A 21114-nucleotide genomic window follows, 5' to 3' on the forward strand; every position below is an offset into this window, starting at 1 on the left:
TATTTCCAAATCATAATTTTTTTAAAAATAAGGAGCCAAGGGAGGCTACAAGCTTATTGTTCCTAAAGCTAACAAATATATGAAACATTTCTAGATGATCAAACAGAAGTTATAAATATAAAATTAGAAAGTGTAATGTCAGCTTTTGTATATACAAAATCGAATCACAGAACTTTTCAAGTCAAAAGGGATCCAAAAGGGTCATCAAATTCAACTTCCTGCTCCTCACGTAAAACTACATCACATGACTAAAAGCATCATCCAGACTCTCCTTGAACTCTGACAAGCTTGGTGCGATGTCACTTTCCCTGGGGAACCTGTTCCAGTGACTGACCACCCTCTCAGTGAAGAAATCTTATCTTGATGTCCAGTCTGGATTTCCCCTGACTCAGCTTCATTCCATTTCCTTGTGTCCTATCGCTGGTCAGCAGGGACAGGAGATCAGCACCTTCCTCTCCACTGCCCTGCGTGAGGAAGTTGTAGACTGCAGAGAGGTCATCCCTCAGCTTTTTCTTTTCCAAGATGAACAGACCAAGTCACCTCAGCCACTTCTTTTAAGTCTTCCCCTCCAGGCCTTTCACCATCTTAGTCATTGTTGTAGTTCAACCCAGCAGGCACCTAAACACCACACAGCTGTTCATAGACTCCCTGCTTCCCTCAGGGCTATAGAGGAATCGGAAAAAAAGTAAAACCCATAGGTTGAGATAAAGACAGTTTCATAGGACAGCAAAAGAAGATATAAAAATAGTAGTAATTATAATAACAGTAGTAGAAGTAAGAATAAGAATAAATTAAACAAGTGACACACAATGCAATTATTCACCACCTGCTGACCGATGTCTAGCCCATCCCTGAGCAGTGATTGTGTCCCCAGCTAGCTTCCCTCAAGTTTATATGCTGAGTATGATGTCATATGGCATGAAACATCCCTTTGGCCAGTTTGGATAAGCTGTTCTGGCTGTGTCCCCTTCCAGCTTCTTATGGACCACCAGCCTCCTTGCTGGCAGGCCAGTATGAGAAGCAGAAAAGTCCTTGTCTTAGTATGAACATTGCTTAGCAACAACTAGAACATCAGTGTATTATCAACATTATTTTCATCCTAAATCTAAAACACAGCATTATACCAGCTCTTAGGAAGAAAATTAACTCTATCCCAGACAACACTAGGACATTTGCCCTCCTCTGGACATAGTCTAAAATTTTTATGTCCTTCTTATAATGAGATGCTCAGAACTGTACACAGAACTTGGGGTGGGGCCACACCAGTGCAATGTAGATCACATCGCTTGACCAGTCAGCTATGTTGTTCCTGATGCACCTCATGACAGAGTTGACCCTTTTGGCTGCCAGGGCATGCGATGGACTCATATTCAACCTGCCATCAACCCAAACCCCAGATCTCTTTCTGTGGGACTGCTCCTCTCATCCCCCAATTTGTATGTACAACCAGGATCATGATGTCCCAGATGAAGAATCCAGCACTTGCTCTTTTTAAATTTCATATGGCTGGTGATTACCCAGCTCTCTAGTCTATCCAGATCTCACTGTAAGATTTCTCTACCCCTGAGGGAGTCCACAGCTCTTCCCAGTTTAGTATCAACAGTAAACTTAAGATACATTCAATTACTACATACAGATTATTTATAAAAATATTAAAGAGCACTGGTCAAAAAACTGAGCCTTAAGGAATCCCACTGGTGACTGGTTGCCAGCATGATGTAACCCCATTTACTATAACTCTTCGAGATTAACCCATCAGCTGATGGCTCACCCAACTTATTATGAACTTGTCTAGCAGTGTGCTGGATGGTTTATCCAGAAGGATACTATGACAGACAGTATGAAGAGCTTTGTAAAAATCCAAAACCACCACATTTACCAGCTTCCCTTGGTCAAGTAGATGGGTGACCTTGTCATACAAGGAAATTAAGTTGGTTAACCACGACTTTCCCCTCGTGAACCTGTACTGGCTATGACCTATGACTTTTGTCTCTCAAGTATTTTTCAATAACTCCTAGTATAACTTTCTCCATAATTTTTCCAGGCACTGAAGTGAGACTGATTAGCCTGTGATTACAAGAGTCTTCCTTTTTAGCCTTCTTGAAATTTGGAACAACATTTTCCAGGTTCCAGTCAACTGAGACCTCTCCAGACTCCCAAGACCATTAAAAAGTAATAGAGGTCCCGTGATGACATCAGCCAGCTCTTCCCATATGCTAGGATTAATCCCATTAGGCCCCATAGATTTATGTTCATCTAGCTGGAGCAGTGAGTCTCGAACAAGTTCAAAGTCAGCTGGGAGTTAATCATCCCTCCAGTTACGGTCTTCCAAAACAGGACTCCTGTGTTCCCAGGCCCCATCATCAGTGCTGAAGAGAGAGTTGAAGAAGGCATTAAACTTCACTTTGTCTATGTCCTTATTTGTCAGGTGATCGACCTCACCAAGCAATGGCCTGGTGCTATCACTGATTCTCTTTTTGCTATTAAAATACTTCTAAAAGTCCTTTTTGTTGTCCTTCACTGTGCTGTCCACCTTGATCTTGAATCAAGCTTTAGCCACATGAATCTTCTCCCTACAGTGGCAAACAGCATCTCTGCAGTCCTCCTGTGCTGCCTGTCATTGTTTCCCATGTCCATATGCTTCTCTTACTCACTTAAGTTCAAGAAGAAGATCCCTGCTCAGCCAAGCCAGCCATCTGCCCCACTTGCTTCACTTCTAACACTGTGGAACTGCCCATTTCTGCACTCTTAAAAAATGCGCTCTTAAAAAATGACCGGCATACATGGACCCCAATACCTTCAAAAGCAGATTCCCGGGGAACATTACTAATGAGCTCCTTCAGCAGCCCAAAATCTCCTCTCCAGAGTCAAAGTTTCAGTGGCAGTTTTTCTCCTATCACCAGCCATTTGAAACTCAACTATGTTGTGGCCACTATGGCCAAGACAGCCACCAATCACCCTATGGCCCATGAGTCCCTCTCTGTTTACAAACAACAAATCTAGGAGGGCATATTTTAGTTGGCTCCCTTAGTACCTGCATCAAGAAGTTATCTTCAACATGCTTCAGAAATTTCCTGGACCTGTTTGTGTCTGTTGTATGATATTCCCTTTTGATGTCTGGGAAGTTAAAACTGCCCATAAGGACAAGGAGAGTTGATCTACAGATATCCCTTAATTCCTTGTAGAATAATTCATCAGTGCCATCATCCTGGCTGGGTGGTCAACAGTAGACTCCCACAACAACATCTGCTTCATTTGCTTTCCCCACAGGCTCTCAACCATGTCATTGCCAACTGTAAGCACCATACAATCCAACCGCTCCCTTATGTACAGTGCCATCCTTGCCGCCTCACCTGCCCTGCTTATCCCTCCTGAAGAGCCTATAACTGTCCATCACGACACGACAGGACTCATCCCACCAGGTTTCACTTATGCTAACAATGTCACAGCTCCTGGACTCGACCAAAGCTTCTAGCTCCTCTTGTTTATTCTTCATGCTGCATGCATTAGTATAGAGACATTTCAAATGTGTTCCAATATACTCAGCACATTATAGAGAAAACTGAAGGACCTTGCAAGAACATCGTTCCTCAAATAGTGTCATGCCACTCCCAAGCTTATCTCTAGCGAGTCTGGTTTTATTCCTTTACCCCTTCAAATCTAGTTTAAAGCTCTTTCAATGAGCTCTGCTAGTTCCTGCACAAGGCTCCTTTTCCCTCTTTGAAACAGGCATACCCCATCTGTTGCCAGCAAGCCATGTAAACCAACTCACAGTCAAAACACCCAAAATTCTGCTGGTGACACCAGGCTGAGAGGTATTGACCTACTGGTTCTTCCTGTTTCTTGCCTCATTATTCCCTGCAACTGGACAGGTAGAGGCAAACACTACTTGACTACTTGTGCTCCTCATTTTTTACCAGTCATTCCAAGGCCCTGAAGTCTCTCTTGATTGCCCTCTGACTTCTTATTGTAACCTTATCGCTGCATACATTAAAAATCAGTAACGGTTAATAATCTAATTGCCGTATCAGGGCAGGAAATTTTCCCATCGTGTCTTTAACCCGGGTCCGAGGGAAGCAGCAGACTTCCCTAAGAAGTGTGACAAGGCTGTTCCCCTCAGAAGGAGGTCTCTTATGACAATGATCCATCTCTTTTTCTTTATGTAAGCAGTTTTGATGCAGGGCATAGGCCAACTTAACCTTGGTGACACCTCCAACCTAAATGAACCATCATCCTCATCAGTTGGTTCCACTTGCAGAACCTCATACCTATTATGCAAGGGCACCTGGGAAGGTGGTACAGTCATGGAGGAGACACTCCTGCAATGCCACACAGCAACTTGTGACCATTACCCCGTATCCCCTACATGTTCAGCCAGATGGAGAGAGGATAAAGAATGCTTCACATCTTGTGTCCTATCTGCCTGTGGAAGGTAGGGTGCGGTTGCGGTCGGCTGTCTCAGGCTCCCTGATACTCCACAGCCTACTCACCTCTTCCCAGAGCTCCATCACTAAGCGGAGAAGTTCCTCCGCCTGGGCACACCTCCCACAGGGGTGCTCACTGTTGCCATCCGGTACTGTCACAAGAGCAGAGCAGACCCTGCAGCCTGGACATCAGCATCTTCTCACTGCAGCTCTGTCTGGGCAGCTGTGTCAGTCGTGGTGGGTGCAGGGCTTAGAGAGGACAAGGCCTTCTGCCAGGTGGATACCATTGCTCCCTGGTGAAGCCAGCAGAGCTCCAGTGCCATTCGGCACAAACTGCTGTGCCACACCCTGGCCACTAGCACTCCCCAGGGGGTTCTTGTTTGGGGGGGGCAGGGAGGAAGAGGGGTTCTCAGACCTACCCAGGTCTCTCCAGCTGCTGTGGCACAAGCTGCGGACTCCTGGCAGGTTGCTCTGCTCCCTGAAGTTTCCTGGCTCAGGACCCATCTCTATACACCACACCAGGGTGCTCCGCTGAGGATCGTGCCAGCACCCAAACTGCTCCCCTCTGGGACTCAGGTGAGCAGGGTATATACAGCATATAAAATAAGAGAATTATCTATATTTTAATATTGCATCCCTCTATAGCACTATATTGTACGGCACATAAACAAGAACCAGTATACTTTGAGATACTTCTAAAGGAAGTAGATTAGCAAAGATCACAATACGGACAGATTTGCTGAGATTTTTTGTTCCTTCCTTCCTTCCTTGTTTTCTTCCACCATTGCAATATGCTAGCACAACCAAAACACAGCTTTTAGGCTTTGTTCCAACCCAAACCGTATCCACTAACTCCAAGTCACCAAACACCTACTATATAAATTACAGCCTTGGAAAATATTTGCATTTTAACTTAGACATGCTTGCAATCTGCACCTGGGCAATTCTAAAGCACTCAGAGAGTAAACACACTTAAATCACAATTTTCAGTGAATAACAATACCAATATGTCTTTAAAATTAACATGGTTGAAACTAACTAATGGTTGAAAAGGGTCCAAATATTTCACAGATTAAAAACAAATAAAAAAAACTCTACACTAACACACAAAACATCACATCAAATTTTATTTTTATTTTTAACAAAGTTAGGTTAACATTTCTGTATTCACTTCTACCTCCTTGTTTTGCCTGGAATGAAAACCAAGAAAATATGCAGTCTTCCTCTGTTTTCATGGCACTTTTCAGCCTGATTAAAACCAAGGATAAGCAGAAAGAAAGTTTACAGAAGAGTTCCAGAGCAGAAGCACAAGAAAATATGCAACAAATGAACTTCACAAGTTTTATTTTTTTAATTAATGTATTATCTAGATCTTCAACATGTAATACTTCTAAGTTTGTGCTCTGTCTGAAATCTAAATGCAAACATTTATTCAAGCTTAATAGCCAAACCACAATTCAAGAATAATCCTCAAAGAAAAACAATTCTTGCATTTCAGGGATCTCATAAATTTTCTACATTTTTAGCAGGTTCTTGGTGTCATCATTCAGCATCATTTGTTTTCAGGTCTGTTATTAAGGATCTCTTATTTCTACCAAACTAAGCAGAACACTGTCTCTATGGACCAAACAGACCTACAAGAGGAATGGCACCGAAGCTTTGCAGTAGATTGTGAAGTCATGAGCACTTCTTTCTGTAATTTGGCAGAAAATTCATACCAAAGCTTGAAATAAAGGAACATTTCTGAAGTAAAACAGTCCCACGCTCTTATCTGCAGACTAAAATGGCTTAGCTTCACATGTGTTCACAGTCTTAGAAGAAGCAGCAGCTCTGCAGAGAGGGATCTGGGGGTTCTGGTTGACAGCAAGTTGAACATGAGCCAACAGTGTGCCCTGGCAGCCAGGAGGACAACCATGTTCTGGGTGCATCAAGCACAGCATTGCCAGCCGAGCGAAGGATGTGGTTGTCTTGCTCTGCTCTGCACTGGTGCGGCCTCACCTGGACCTCTGTGTGCAGTTCTGGGCACCACAGGATAAAAAGGATATAAAGCTACTGGAAAGTGTCCAGAATAGAGCTATGAAGTTTGGTGAAGGTTTTGGAGAGGAAGCGGTATGACAATCAGCTAAAAAGTCACTTATTTCAGCCTGGAAAAGAGGAGACTGGGAGGAGACCTCTTGGGGGCCACAGCTTCCTCACAAGGGGAGGAGGAGGAGCAGAAGCCAATCTCTTCTCTTTAGTGAACAATGGCAGAACCCGAGGGAATGTCAGGAAGATGTGCTGTGGAGGTTTAGTTTGGACATTAGGAAAAGGTTCTTCACCCAGAGGGTGGTGGAGCACTGGGACAGGCTCCCCAGGGAGGTGTCACGGCCCCAAGCCTGACAGTGTTCAAGAAGAGACTGGACAACACCCTCAGACTCATGGTGTGAACTGAGGGGTTGTCCTGCGCAGGGACAGGAATTGGACTCAGTGATCCTTGTGGGTCCCTTCCAGCTCAGGACATTCTGTGATTCTATTCTATGATTCTAAGAAACATAATCAGAAAGCATCGCTTATGTGATTTCATTGACAATGTCTGTAACTCACCATTTGACAAGGAAGGATATCCATAGTAATTCAAATGAAAATAAACATGCCATCCAGCTGCATCAAAAGTATGCATCTGCCACTCAGTGGCATTCCATTCAATGTTGGTCCTAACAGACAATGCTGATGGCAGTGGAAGAATCATTTCTACAGGAACTGCATATTAGATTCACTGGATCAGTTAAGTAAAAAAATGTGAGAAAGGAGATGAGCAGATAAGTGCTGAGGAAGCAAAAGCTTCTTAGACTTAGGTTACTCCTTGTTGAGCCTCCAAGAGTACTTTTAAAAGCTGAAATTAAAACTATATTTGGCCTAAGGGTATTTTATTCCCAAGGCAAATTCCAGAACCCATGATTTTATTTCAACCCTTCTCTGAACCTCAATGGGGAAAGAAAGGGAAAGCAAAGCTGCGGATCCTTTGAACAGAACAGCTGTCATAAACTGTCAGGACATTTGCCATGACCCATTGAAGGATCAGGAGACAGGGGTGGAAAAACGGAGAGCATCATCCTTTGTCTGGGGCACCGACCCTGCTTCGGAGGCCCAGCCAGAGGCGCATTGTACTGCCAAATGTACCAGTGGAGAGCAGTTTTTAGGCAGCGCTCAACTCAAATTATCTTCCAGGAAGCGGAGCACAGATTAAGGAAACAACAGGACAGACCAGATTCTTCACACTCAGACGTTAGTCTCTTCCTGTTTTGTTAGTTGTAAAGGATATTCCTGGCAATTCAAATTGCCACAGTAATACTAGGGAAAGCGTTTAACATGCAATAACTGCCTAACCACTGTAAAGAACTGACACATAATATAATTACAGATTTTTAACTAGGTTTGTACTGTCTAATATCTCTGCTAAAGTCAGCAGCAGCATTCCTTATTCTGCACTTGTTCACTGGAAAAAAAAACCCACAGCAACAACCAAACAAAAACATAAAAACAAAAACAAACAAACAAAAACAAAACAAAACAAAAACAAAAACCCAACAACAATAAAAGCACATCTATAATATTCTTTGCCCAGTCAGGTGGAATCCCCTAAACACATTTAATCTTGTTTTTCTTTTTCTTAAGTCCAGCCACTGCATAAGTCTTTTTTTGTCTCATAAAATAGAAAATAACACATAATCATGTTTATGCCATTCTTAGTGTAACTCCATTTCATTAATTTTACTAAAAATATTTTTTAAAAATAAGCTTAAAGGGAAATATGTATGCAAACATTTTCCATCCATATCTAATTCAATCAGTCAAATAAGAAACTCTTGTGAAAAAGCTGTCAACATTTACCCAAGGATGTCAGTGATGACCAAATAGATAAATACTCACATTAATACAGAAAATCAACATTTTATACAGGAGCGTGTGTAAGTGAAACATATAGCCTGGAATTTACAATATGTTCCAGTACAGTTGTGGATAACTGCATGGGGGAAGCAGGAGAAGCAAAGGAGTTCAGCTGAAGTGATTAAAGTGCACACATGAAAAAGACAAGTATTTTCTCAGCTGCAGCTGTGTTTTAGGTGGAGAGCACACACAAGGCTCTCTTCACTTTTTTTATTGGAATATTTAGGTGCTCGGGTAAAAGGAGGAAGTGGGATGGCTAAATGAATAGTGTGTGTTCATGAAGATTCAATCAAGGAATGGCAGTTCAAAACAATGAAGCCTCAGAAGCAGGCATAAAGGTTTAATAGTCCAAATGTTTGCACACGTGTACTCATGTCCAAAATTTAATCTGATAACCCATCTTCAAGGTTTTCCAGTCCTTAGAGCTGAAAATGTCAGTTTAGTGACCTGTTTAGCTTAATAGCTACTCAAATGCTATGAAAACCTACTGATACTGAAAATACTTATTTCCTACCATCATGCTTGCTGTTATAAAGATGACAAACATCATATATGAAAATAAAATATCTAATACATGGAAGAAGAGATGCCAAACTGTTAAGTGTCCTATAGTATCATTAGCTCATTAGGACCTACATCTCTTAGATTAAACCAATGCACTTAATGTTTAAAAGTTTGTTGTCTGAATACAAATGAATTTGTTTAACAACTATTTGAAAAATGTTTCCATGTGCATCTGCTAAATTTGCTGAATTTGCTGACTTCATACCAGGACTATCTTTATCTTTCAGTTAAACAACACTTGCTATTTCTTGTACAGAACGAAGTTGTACCTTAATGATGGAAGCACATGGTGCTCTAGTCATATTACCTGGTGATAACTACCACTCAAGTCAGTTGGGTGAATCAGAGATGAGGATTTACTTTTTAATTCTCTTAGGAAGGCAACAATTTTTCTACAAAGAAAATTAACTACAGTCTCAATTGTTTTTGAGTAGGAGTTTTTTCTAGAATTGCTTAATTCAGAAAGATACCGCTAAGGCAAACACTATCAAATGATGAATCAAGAAGTTCAAGAAGACAATGCTTGAAGTTCTTTGTTCCTCTATAGATGCACCAGTACCCTCCAGGAACCTTCCAGTTCCCCAACAACATGTCTTGAAGCCTCACCTGAAGGGACTACCTCTGGTAGGAGAGGAAGTGTTTAGCATTGCTCCTGGAGTGGAATCTATTCAATATGAGTATCCACTTCAGAACTGTAAATAAACATATCCATGTTTCTTAACCTTTTGCTTTGGGAGGGTCTCAAAATTTTGAGGGGATAAATTGGAAAAATCCTGTATGTACCTCTCCACTGTCCTCTCACTCCCAAGTAAGAAATGTTTCTCTAGTCTCTTGGGCCACATTCGGACACCACTTTGCACAGGAAACGCTATAGAACTGGAGTAAGAAGTGAGTAAAATTTGTCTAAGTGCATTATAAGTTGGCCCTTTGTTACTTTGTCTCAGCCATACTTACTGCACAATTTCTATTTTAGATAGTTAAAAAGCATACAGCAATCATCCAGCCAACATGTTCTGTACTGCATTAGGTCAACCCACAAGATAATATAAGCCACAAGAATAATTGTATCATAACTCACATAAAGAAGCTTGATAGTTACATTTGATTCCAGAAAGACTATGGTAACTCAGCAAGATCACTTAGAAGACAACTTAAACTTATGGAACGTCTTGAAAGATTTGTAGATTCAGTTTTTTCCTAATATATTTAATTTATGAAACAATATTCCATATCTATTTTAATAATGTCTTATGTTGTAATAATATAATATTCCTGATGTATTTTTTCATCTTCCTACAGACCAACAACAAGCTCAGAAAGAAATAGGGGTTCTCCTTGTTTTCTTTCTCACAGGTTTACAAGGAATAAAAGAATAGTGCAAAAGCTTTGGAGTCATGTGCTTAATTTTGTTCAGATGTGTTCTACACTAACATAGTCCAACTCATAGTATGAAAGAAACAGCACACTTTTTTACTGAAACACTTTACCTGCCAGTTCATTTAAGGGACTGGACACTTCATTCACACCTGCTATTACACAGACAATATACACTACACAAACATCACAAAATTACACTAAATATTATGGGACCTACTCTGCTTGCCATAATCTGTGAGAAATCTGTTATCATCTATAAGAAATTACATGCTGAGGCCAAAAGGAGGAGTACCTGTGAACTTCATGTTTTGGATTATCAACATATCACTTTACACAACAGACCTAGAGAAGGCCCTAAGTGCTAATGCCATGTTGCAAAGCACAGACTTAGAGTGACAGATTGGCACAAAACCAGAAAACAGATAAAAATTCCACTATTTTTACTTTCTAACACCAGTTGCTTTGATGGGATTGAGAAAATGCCCTCGAACCTGTTAGAATACACACACTTCGCTATAAATCATGGAGAAAACTAAATTGAGCTTGCATACCATGCAGCCATATTTCTACTCTGCTAACAGTTTAAAGATGACATGGCATTTTATGACATCCTTACCACATAGCTTAAATGGGAGAAGGGACAAAAGCAGAGACAAAAATAAAGGAATGAGACAGCTCCTCCAATGTAGACAGGAAAAGTGCATCCTCTTTTAAAACCACACATTTTGAAAATGGTGTCAACTCACTACTTTCAATAAAGAAAAGCCATCCTGAGGTCCATTTCAGAAACAGAGCAGTTAAATACACACATGTCTTATCTGGCTTAAGTAAGCCAGCTATCACTTGGTACTCTGATGTTTGGGTATTCTGAAATGCTTAGCCTATATATAAAGGATGATGTGTTCATGGTATGTGATGCAGAAGAAATTATTATATAAAGCCAAAACTGAGCAGTGACTTCAAGAAAGAAACAGAACAATATGACACATCTGCAGACTTTAAGTCTTTCATGAGATCCTCCCTTTATCCTTGTCTCCTAAATACAGCCGCAGCATGAGCCTAGAAAGCTAAAGCAGCATTTGATGTGGGAGTTTCTAATCTTACATGTTAGCCTTTTCTCCAACAGGATTTGCAAATAGGGATGTAAATAAAAGCTGCATGCTAAATGTAGTCTCAACATGATGATTTCAAGCAACCGAGCAGTGTGAGAGGGCAGTGAGGCCCTAAAATAAACACAACAAGTAAGGACCCTGAAAACAGAGTCTCTAGTACTGTACCACTATGAAGTAGAGGCGTTAATGTCTTTGGAAGATACGCTGTTGCTTTTTCCAGCAAAGAAACATGTCAGAGCAAAGCAGATGCATGAAGTCTGTCTCCCAAAGGAAAAGGTACCAAAGGAGCTGAGCTCATCTAGAAAAAACACTGGAATCAGGATCCAGCTCCCAGCTCTGTTGAAACAGGGCAGGTGATCCCAGCTGAAACACTAAGACTATGCACCTTGTGCAGAAAGCTTCTAGTACAGCACAAGCCCTTTGAAGTCTTACCCCATAAACCTGAGAAAACTACATTGGGAAAACACCCATCAGGAGACCATGACCAGAACTTAGTGACCCCTGGTGAAAGCAAAACAAGACTTAGAAGTGCTTTACCAATTTTAACAGATAATGGTGTAGTAAGAAAGTATTCCTTTTTTGCATTGAAAACAGACGACTATCAGAATCACAACACTGAAATAACCAAGCTTTTGGTCCAATACACCACATCAATTCCTACACAGTTTTGCCATTACTACCAGCCTGCAAATGCTGCAGTGATTTCACATTTGGATTATGTGCTCTGAATTGGAAAGTACATTAAGATAAACAATATTTCCTATTCCTCCTTCATTCCAGTTGCAATGTCCACAACATTAAATACGTCATGGCATACAAGTAGAAATTAAATTAACAAAGTTGAATCAATATAATTTATAGCAAAACCATTTTATTTTCTCAAAGTCAAGAACACTTCTGATATTCTTAAATTTAAAAGGTAAATAACATCGAGATAGTAAAACAGAGGAAAAATTCCATTTCATCTACAACACTGTTGTTATACAAATTGATGATTTATTGTGTTCTGCTACCAGTGTGTAAAAACATCATGTGTATGATAAAAATAATATCTTGATCTTGTTTTTAGAACAGCACAATTAGTGAAACTACTTCCACAACCTAAGAAACTCTTTTTGCAAGGTCTTCAATAAAAATAAAAATCTGTCTTTTGTAAACTACCATGGTGACCTCTCCTGGTAGAAAAATATATGACCTCTAACCATGAAAACGCTCCATTAGATTAATCCTCGAAGGAGGTATTACACCTGGCACACTTTATTTTTAATGACATATTCTTAAAGATCTAGATTCCATTTACAACTCAAAACCAGCACATAAATTACTAGATCTTTAAGAAAACATTACCGTCTCCTGCTGTATAGGTAAAAGGCTATACAAGAAGTTTTGGCAACATTTAAAAAGTAATTTTTCAATAGAATCATCTTAGAGTAAGAAACAATTATAACTGTACATATTCGGGAGTTAAAATATGGGACAAAGTGAAAGGACTGAATGTTACCTAAAAGTGACACAATGAAGAAAGCCTAAAAAACAGATGGGTGCAAGAATATGCAAGGTTTGCTGAATGCATAGCATTTTTTTCCTGTTCTGGTATAAAAATTTTAAATAAAAATAATAATTTCCATGGGAACTTTAAGTAAAAATACTCCCTCTTTGTTTGTTTGTTTGTTTGTTTTAAATTTTTAATCTCCATCACTTAGATACTGTGATATTGGACTCAGGCAACTTCAAGGTTTGCCTATGGTCACACAAAAAGTCTGTATTAATACATTTATGTGCGACGCTTTGAGAATAGTTCAAGACATTTTTTGCTTTGAAAAACCACCCAACAACACTAACTGGTAAAAATACATGAATTTGTTGTATAATATGCACACACACCTGAAAGAAAGCTTTATATATCAGGAAGCAGACATGTCCATGTAAGTTTGACAACCTCCCAGAGAAGTGGCTGAAGAAGCAGCATAATTTTAAACACTGCAGAAAATAATATTTTAGAGGAACCTTCTTCAAATAGGGACTATAAAGGGGAGACTTACATACAAGTTACAAATATTAAAAGCCAAAAAGAACAGTTAAGCAAGCAGATTTTTTGTAATGAAATATATTACAAGCAAGCAGCACTGACTTGATTGATCTGTTGAACTCACAGAAGAAAATGCAACAAGTTGGAGCAAAAAAGAAGGAAAATGGTTAGAACTCTGGGAAATATGGTCAATGGAAATAGATTTGACCTGTGACAAGAAACCAAGGTAATGATAAAGGTGCATGTATTTATTTTAAGAACAAGTAAACTAAAACCAATTCTAATATTTAAAGACTGTCTTTTTATTCTTTTAATTATTTGTTACAAATTTATCTGTAAACACATCAGTGAAGAACTTAAGTATGAAATTACTGCAAGCAGGTAGGGTTTCCAATTAAAAATGAATAATACTATGCCTGTTCTCTTAATTTCTCAGAATTTGCATTTTGAAAGAATTTGACATTAGAAAAATAAAAACAAGCAACAGGTAAAAATGATGGAACAAAAAGACTGTTGTCAGGTTTTGCCTTCTTCAAGGTTCCTGTCAGAAAAGTACATGGGGGGATAGCTCTGCAGATCAGTTAGGAATCAGAAACTCATTCTGCACTCAGTCACATGGTATTTAAGGAGCACTTATGAAAACCATTGGGAAGGTAGCAGATAAACACAAATAATAATTAAGAGTCGATTCTGTCAAAGACAGAAAGTGAACAGTGTTGACTTAAGATTAAGTTTTGACTGTAGGAAATCCCATAATCACTGTTCTTGACTTGCATTTGGAAGAAGCTGTTAAAAAGACAAACAAACCCTGACAAATATCTCCATGAGGGCCAAAAGTGTCTAGATTAATTAATTAATTAATTGCCCTGGTTCTTACAGAGGACCTTAATTCAGCTAGCACCTGTTCAAACAGCAACACAGTGGGATGCAAGCAATCTGAGAGATTTCTGGAGTGTTTCAGAAGTAAGTTTTAGATATTGGTATTGAATGAAAACTGGGAATGAGACTCAGCTTGATCTGCTGTTCAGATATACAAAAATTAGTTTGGATGCCTTGGATGTAGTGTACAAGAAATAATGTAGTTCAAGATCCTGAAGAGAGTACAGACACTGCACTTCAGGAAGGCAAATTTCCAATTATTCAGGGAACTGCTAGGTGGGATCCTGTTGGAGACAGCTTTGAAGGGTCAACAAGTTCAGGATAGCTAGCAGGTCTCTAAAGACAACCTCATCCAAATGCAAGTGATGAAAGCTAACAAGAGAACAAGGGAAGTTATTATTTCTTATTAAATAGCACTCATTAGGTTGCACTTAGAATATTGCACCTGTTTTTTTCCACCACTACAAGAATGACTTTGATAAACGGGAGCAAGCTCCACATAGGGGCCATCAATGTGGTCAGGGCATAGGTCCATGCCCTATGAGAAAAGGTTGAGGGAACTGGACTGGTTCAGCCTGGAGAAATGAATGCATGGGGCACCTCTGAGCTGCCTCCAAATACATACAAGAGGGTTATTGAGAAGGTGGAACGAGGTTCTTTCCAGCAGTGCACGGCAGGAAGAGGAAAGAAAACAGACCATGGCAGAAGGATGAAAGATGACAAACTAAAACTGAAACAAGGGAAATTCATACTGGATATAATGAAAACTTTCTTCACTATGAGGGATGGTCAGGCATTGGAACAGGCTGCCCTGGAAGGCTACACAGTCTCCATCCTCAGAGGTTTTCAAGACCCAATGGGATAACGCCCTGAGCAACCTGGTCTGGTCTCATCGCTGATCCTGTTTTGAGCAGGAGGTTGGACTAGAGACCTCCTGAGGTCCCTTCCAACTCAAATTATTCTATGACTGTATGAAAAGAATAAATCAACAATGCATATGGATCCAGAGTTCTGTGAGATACAGTATTTGCATGCAATGACAAGTAGAGATGGTACTCCCTCCAATTATACAGTCTGTAACTAAAGTGGCCACAATGATTTTGGAAAACCCTATTTGTCTTTCGTGCTTGGAAAATTCCAACACATGCAAGAGCTTAAGAGAAGGACAGACAGTGCAAGTTTAAAAGGTAGATGGTAATGTAGTATTGCCTTCAGTAATTCAAACAGTTTATTCACAACTGTGGCCTATTCCATTGTGCTTTTTTTCCCCAGACATTGTACAAGAATTTTCTCATGCAGCATATTTTAAATACTGATGGATGGACAAGTGAAAAAGCTCCCAACAGTACAGCTCCAGGACCAAAGAAAGCATGGGAAACTAGAGATTCCTTTTCATACCATGCTACATGTAGCAATCTGTATTAAAAACAACCGCAAGTATATTTAAGCTTTGTAAACTGTGAAATAACATGCACATTGTTGTTCTACCTAGAAGACTTGTGATTCATTTTAAACATTATTTGAAACTCTAAGCTTCCCTCTGCAAGTATAAAAAATTTAGAAGAAATTATGTTCACTATATGTTCTGTTGTTGTTCATCAGCATGTTTCATTGTGCCAATGCTACTGTCACTTCCCTCATTTGCTGGCTTGCTAAATAGTCAGATGAGAAAAAGAACAACCAGGAATTAACAGAGATCATAAAATGTCTCAAAGATGACAGATTTGCCTTAACATTCAAATGCAGGGTTAGAGAGTCATATTTTTTTCCCCCAGAATTCACTTGAATTTTCAGAGACTTGAAAACATAGGCTTTGGGGGGAGGGGGAAAGACAGGAAGTGTTCGGGGCTTTTTTCACCTCAAGTTCCAGCAACTTCTTCTTCAGCCCCCTTTTTCCTTTTAAACTACGAACACTGTTTTGGAGGGCCTTCTAGATACAGTATTCTCTCCTTAGTACATTCACATAGCTTGTCTGAATGATAGGTTTCATACTTGACAAGAAGTTATCAAACACCACCCAGATGTACTAAGAACATTAAAAAATTAAGTCTTTAAAACACAAGATTTTAGTGGCTTAGAACACATCTGCAGTTACATTTGTAACTAACATGCCATATCTGCCCCAGTGACACATACTATCCAAAATTGTATTTGGCACATCATCTCACCCTCTCTAAAAAAATACAAAAACATTTAAGTGCCCACAAGTATCAAATGCTCTCCTTCTTATCAGGCCTTACCAACTTTCAACATTACAATTTTGTAGTTGGTCCTTCCCAACTGTTAATATACCTCAGTATAACGAAAAGCACTTTTCCACAAGTGAGAAAATACCACAACCATCACATACTAGTACTTATTTGCTACTGACACACTACTAGAGCTATGCAAATAATTGAAGGTTTCTTCAATCAGAAGAGAAATAAATCAATTTAATTTTGAACTTGATCCAACAAATGCTTTGGTTCAATTTTGTTTCTCACCATACTGGCGGCCTCCCCTGTTCTCAGACACTTCCTGGAGAGCAGAATGGCATGGAAGGCAAAACATATATGTATGTGTTTTCATATTTTGGTGAGAGAAACTCTCTCTGGTTACATGACCGGTCGACTGTGGCGTGAAGTAGATCAGAGTGACGACCTACTACAGAGTAAAAAGGACAATGATCTCCAGGCTTCTGTGGAGTTAGCACTCTCCTGGGTAAAATGGGAGATTCAGTTTGAAATTCCTGAAGGTAAAGGTGGGGAGAAGTGCTCCAAGCAGGAGTCTTACCGTTTAGCTACTAGAAACAAGAAACCTCACAAGTCTATGAAAAAGAGCTAATTTCATTAACTCTAAAAGCAATCTTTCAAGTGTTGTAATTGGAGTGCATTCATTTCAGAGAAAACTCTAAGATTCACACTTTTAAGACAAATGCTTTCTAGGCAAGTGAATCACAGGAGCCAGCAGAAAAGATAATCTCTGTGCTGGCCATTTCTGGGAAGGAAGCTAAGGAAACAGTAGGGAGGAAACTAAACTCAAGAGAGTAATGATAAGGTCATAAAACTAGGTGGCCAAGAAATTGTTCCAGCACTGCCACTGACTATGCATGATTCATTTGTTAGATGACAACATCATTTAAAAATAGCTGGTAATGCTATGTGGGCACTATGTGAACCACACATCTGTCTTCATCTAGTTGTTTTTTGTCCAATAATAATATGTGTCTGGACATGTACATACCATCTACACAAAAACAATCAGCTCAGCATTGAATCCTTGCCAGTATTACTGTTTTGAGTGGTGGTTATACTGACCTATCATCACTCCACATCTTTCAGTGAGTATGAGAAGGCTATATATGACTGGCAGAATACTGCATTTTGTTTGACACTGAATATGGCTTAAAGGTCAAGCAGAATTTGATACAGGATTAACATTAATTAAAACCCCAAAATAACTCGGAGATCCTAATGATGGCTTAGTCAATTGCATGCAAAAGCTGCATATACTAATGTAATCTAAGCCATAGGAAAGCAAGCAAGTAACCGATTTTTGTTAACAGGTGGAAAACCAAAATCCTTCATATTAGGAGCCACTACTTAGCAAAAAAAAAATCACAATAAGAATACTGAGATTATCACGCATTGAGATCAGAGGATTAGAATGGCTGAAATACAGATATTGTGAGCAACAGTTTAAAAGTGATTTAGTAATTTTTTATGAAGGAAACTTCATCTCAATTCTTAACTTTCTACAGGTGAAAAGGGGTTTGGGGAGGGAAGAGAGGAGGAACACTGTCTAATTTGTACTTGTATTTCTCACCTACTTTAAATTAGCACTTAAAAATATTGTATGTGTGTTGAAACAGCTTATAGATGGTTAGAATCATTTTGGTTGGAAGAGACCCTCGGGATCATCAAGTCCAACCACAACCTAACTCTTAGCACTAAATCATGTCCCTAAGAGGTCTGAGGCTTTAGCCAAGGCAGGGTCTTTGGCCCCAAAGAGGCAGTACTTCCCTCAGAAGTGGGTCAAGCCTGCATATTGCATATTGAGCTTACTGTTTCCTTTAGAAAGCTCTGTTCCCTTTAGAAAGCTCTCTTCCCTTCAGAATGGAGTCTCCTGTGTTCCCTTTAGAAAGGGAGCCTCCTGCGTATCGAATATCCTGTTCCACACTGCACAAGACTGATGAACACCGATTGTCCACTGTAAGAGATACAGGGTACAGTTCCATACTTTATGAAAAGGAAGTATATAAAAACTGTTAATCTATCAAGTACTCTCATACTGCAGAGATCTAGAAAATAATCATCCCCATTAAACTATGGCCTTCCTTTAATTAAAGCAGGTAATATATTAAGTAACCTGGTAGCATGCTTTGCATGCAAATTTTTAACAGTTCTCTCTCTTGTTCACCTAAAACAATTTAGATTTAGTCAAACTGACTAGAGTGTTTCCCCAAAAAAAGTTCACTTACCATCCAGAAAAGGGTTCCAGTGGCAAATTCAGAATAGTGCTCTATAGTGGATAGTACACTGAATATTAAACAAATCAGCACCGAAAGAAATCTGCAAAAAAGAAAACAGCATTTAGTGACATGTGAAGATGAACTGCAAATCTAGATCTAGTTTAAGGTCTCTCATTCACATACCTTTTTTCATCACAGGTACTTTGTGTTTAACCAGTTCATTCTTTCTAGTCAAGTGAATATCACCATTTTACATTCAATAACTTTTGAGAAACATGGAATAAAAATGACAGGAAGGCTGAACAAAGTTAAATCAATAGCTAAAACTTGCATTATTAAGTATAGTTTCCCATAGAAGCTCATCATAGCGAATGTTTCATGTTTCAGTGATTGCTGTATAACTTATGTGCTGCAATAGAAAGGTATTATAATTGACAATGCATTCATTAAAATATAATTAGACATGTGATTGGAGTGGGGAACTGTAACTTCAATGAAAAATGTTCCGTTCAGTGCATTCCATAAATTAAAAACACACATAAATATAGAAGAAACAGCTACTACCACAGTATTTCTAGCACCACAGTTTAGATCAAGAAAAAAATTCAGAAGTCTCAAAATGTATACTCCTGACTCCAAAAATAGCTTTAAAAAGCAAAATTTAAAAATCACAAGAATTGGAAAACAAAATGGACAATTGAATCCTAGTTGGCTAAATGCTTAAATGCTGGTAGAATGCCCATTACTTTGATGCATTCAATGTCTTGGCCATCTTTCCACCATTGGTAATGTGATATTTAAAAAACTGGTGGAAATAAATGATGTATGAAAAACTCTGATAGGCAGACCGGAAATACAGACTTCTGATATATTTGCACTAACAGCCAGAAACATATTCTCTTGTTCCCCAGCTCATTCAGCTGTCATTTTCTGATTCTATGCCAAGAGGTTGTATCTAAACTCCTAAATTCCCAAACTCCCATACCAGCAATTAAAACCTTCAGAGTCCTGTGTGTAAGGAGATTTTTTTTTCCAATGAGAAACCCTTCTGAAGAAGATAAACACTACTGACAATGCTAGTTCAAGAATTTCAAAGCAAACGACAGACTTATAGCACTGGTGGCTGTACTGTTAAAATGGTGAGATTTCAGCAAACAGACAGAAACACACTAAATACACTTAATGTGCTTTTGGTGGCTTCTACATGAAAAATATAGGAGGAAGAACTTATCTGAAAGGGCAAAAATTCATGTTCAACCCAGAGATCAGTGACAAAATGAATTCCTTAGAACTACATCCAGGGATGTGCCCTGATCAATATTCTTATCAGTGTTCCAGAAGAAGAAATGAAAAGCACCTCTTCACGTCCACCCATGACACAAACCAGGGGTTCAGTCAATAAACCTGAGAGCAGAGCCACTGTTTAGAGGTGCCTAGGAACAAGCCTACAGGAATCTCATAAAACACAGACAAATGTCAAGTCCTGCACATGGTACGGGGCAGGCCCAAACACATGTTAGATGAAGGCTGTCCGTATCTTGGGCTGCATTCCCTGTAGCCCTGGTTCCCTTTTGCTGGGCTACACCTGGAGTGGTGCACACAGATGGGGCACTGGGTACAGCACGGAGGTGACAGACCAGAGGGAGCTTGGCAGAGGACAAAAGCAGCATGAAGACAGCCCTGGCCCAGCATAGGTGGGTGCCACCACTGTAGTGGCAGGGGAAGCCCTATCACTACTGCTCACTGCATTCTCACTTGCCCCAAAGTCCTGTACATCTTCCAGACACCTCATCTGTTTCCTTCACCTCTTTCTGTCCTCAGGGGTTCCCATTTTGTAAAACATCATACACTACTTGTTCACAGATAGCTCTGCAATTGGCCAATAGGACCATCTGCCTCTTCCTGTCTATGTCAGAAAAGCATCAGAGTGGAATGCTCCTGCCTATGATATACTAGGAGACCTACACTTTTTATGTCATATTCCATATGCTTTCATCCTTCTCTGTGATTGGGTGGCTGTCGTTTTTTTGAAACCATCACACTCATATGATCTCAGGCCACACTCTCACTGGCCACTCCCTTCCTTTGGACCGGAAAGTACTCATATAAATACATATATACACAGATTTATATATATATATATTTATATATATTTTTATATATATATATATCATCTATAGACTATGGAATTGTGGTGAGTTGACCTTGGCTAGATGTCAGATGCCCACCCAGCCATTCTCTCATTCTCCTTGACAGAACAGCAGTAGAAAATAAGATTTAAATGCTTATGGTCCAAGATAAAGACAGGGAGATCCCTTACCAATTATTGTCATGGGAAAACAGCTCCAGCTT

The 21114-nt window shown here is 39.5% G+C and overlaps 1 protein-coding gene across 2 annotated transcripts in view; it reads right to left on the bottom strand.

Annotated features, from left to right (window-relative positions):
• Positions 1-21114, bottom strand: part of LOC102092424 (potassium voltage-gated channel subfamily KQT member 1) — a 492070-nt gene that overhangs the window by 448196 nt on the left and 22760 nt on the right. For both annotated transcript variants that reach the window (XM_021298409.2, XM_065033942.1), the window contains exon 3: positions 18772-18862. In XM_021298409.2, the coding sequence (XP_021154084.1) occupies positions 18772-18862 (91 nt within the window). The remainder of the gene's footprint in view (positions 1-18771; positions 18863-21114) is intronic.

This window comes from Columba livia, chromosome 1 (assembly GCF_036013475.1).
Source record: "Columba livia isolate bColLiv1 breed racing homer chromosome 1, bColLiv1.pat.W.v2, whole genome shotgun sequence".
NCBI classification, from domain to species: domain Eukaryota; kingdom Metazoa; phylum Chordata; class Aves; order Columbiformes; family Columbidae; genus Columba; species Columba livia.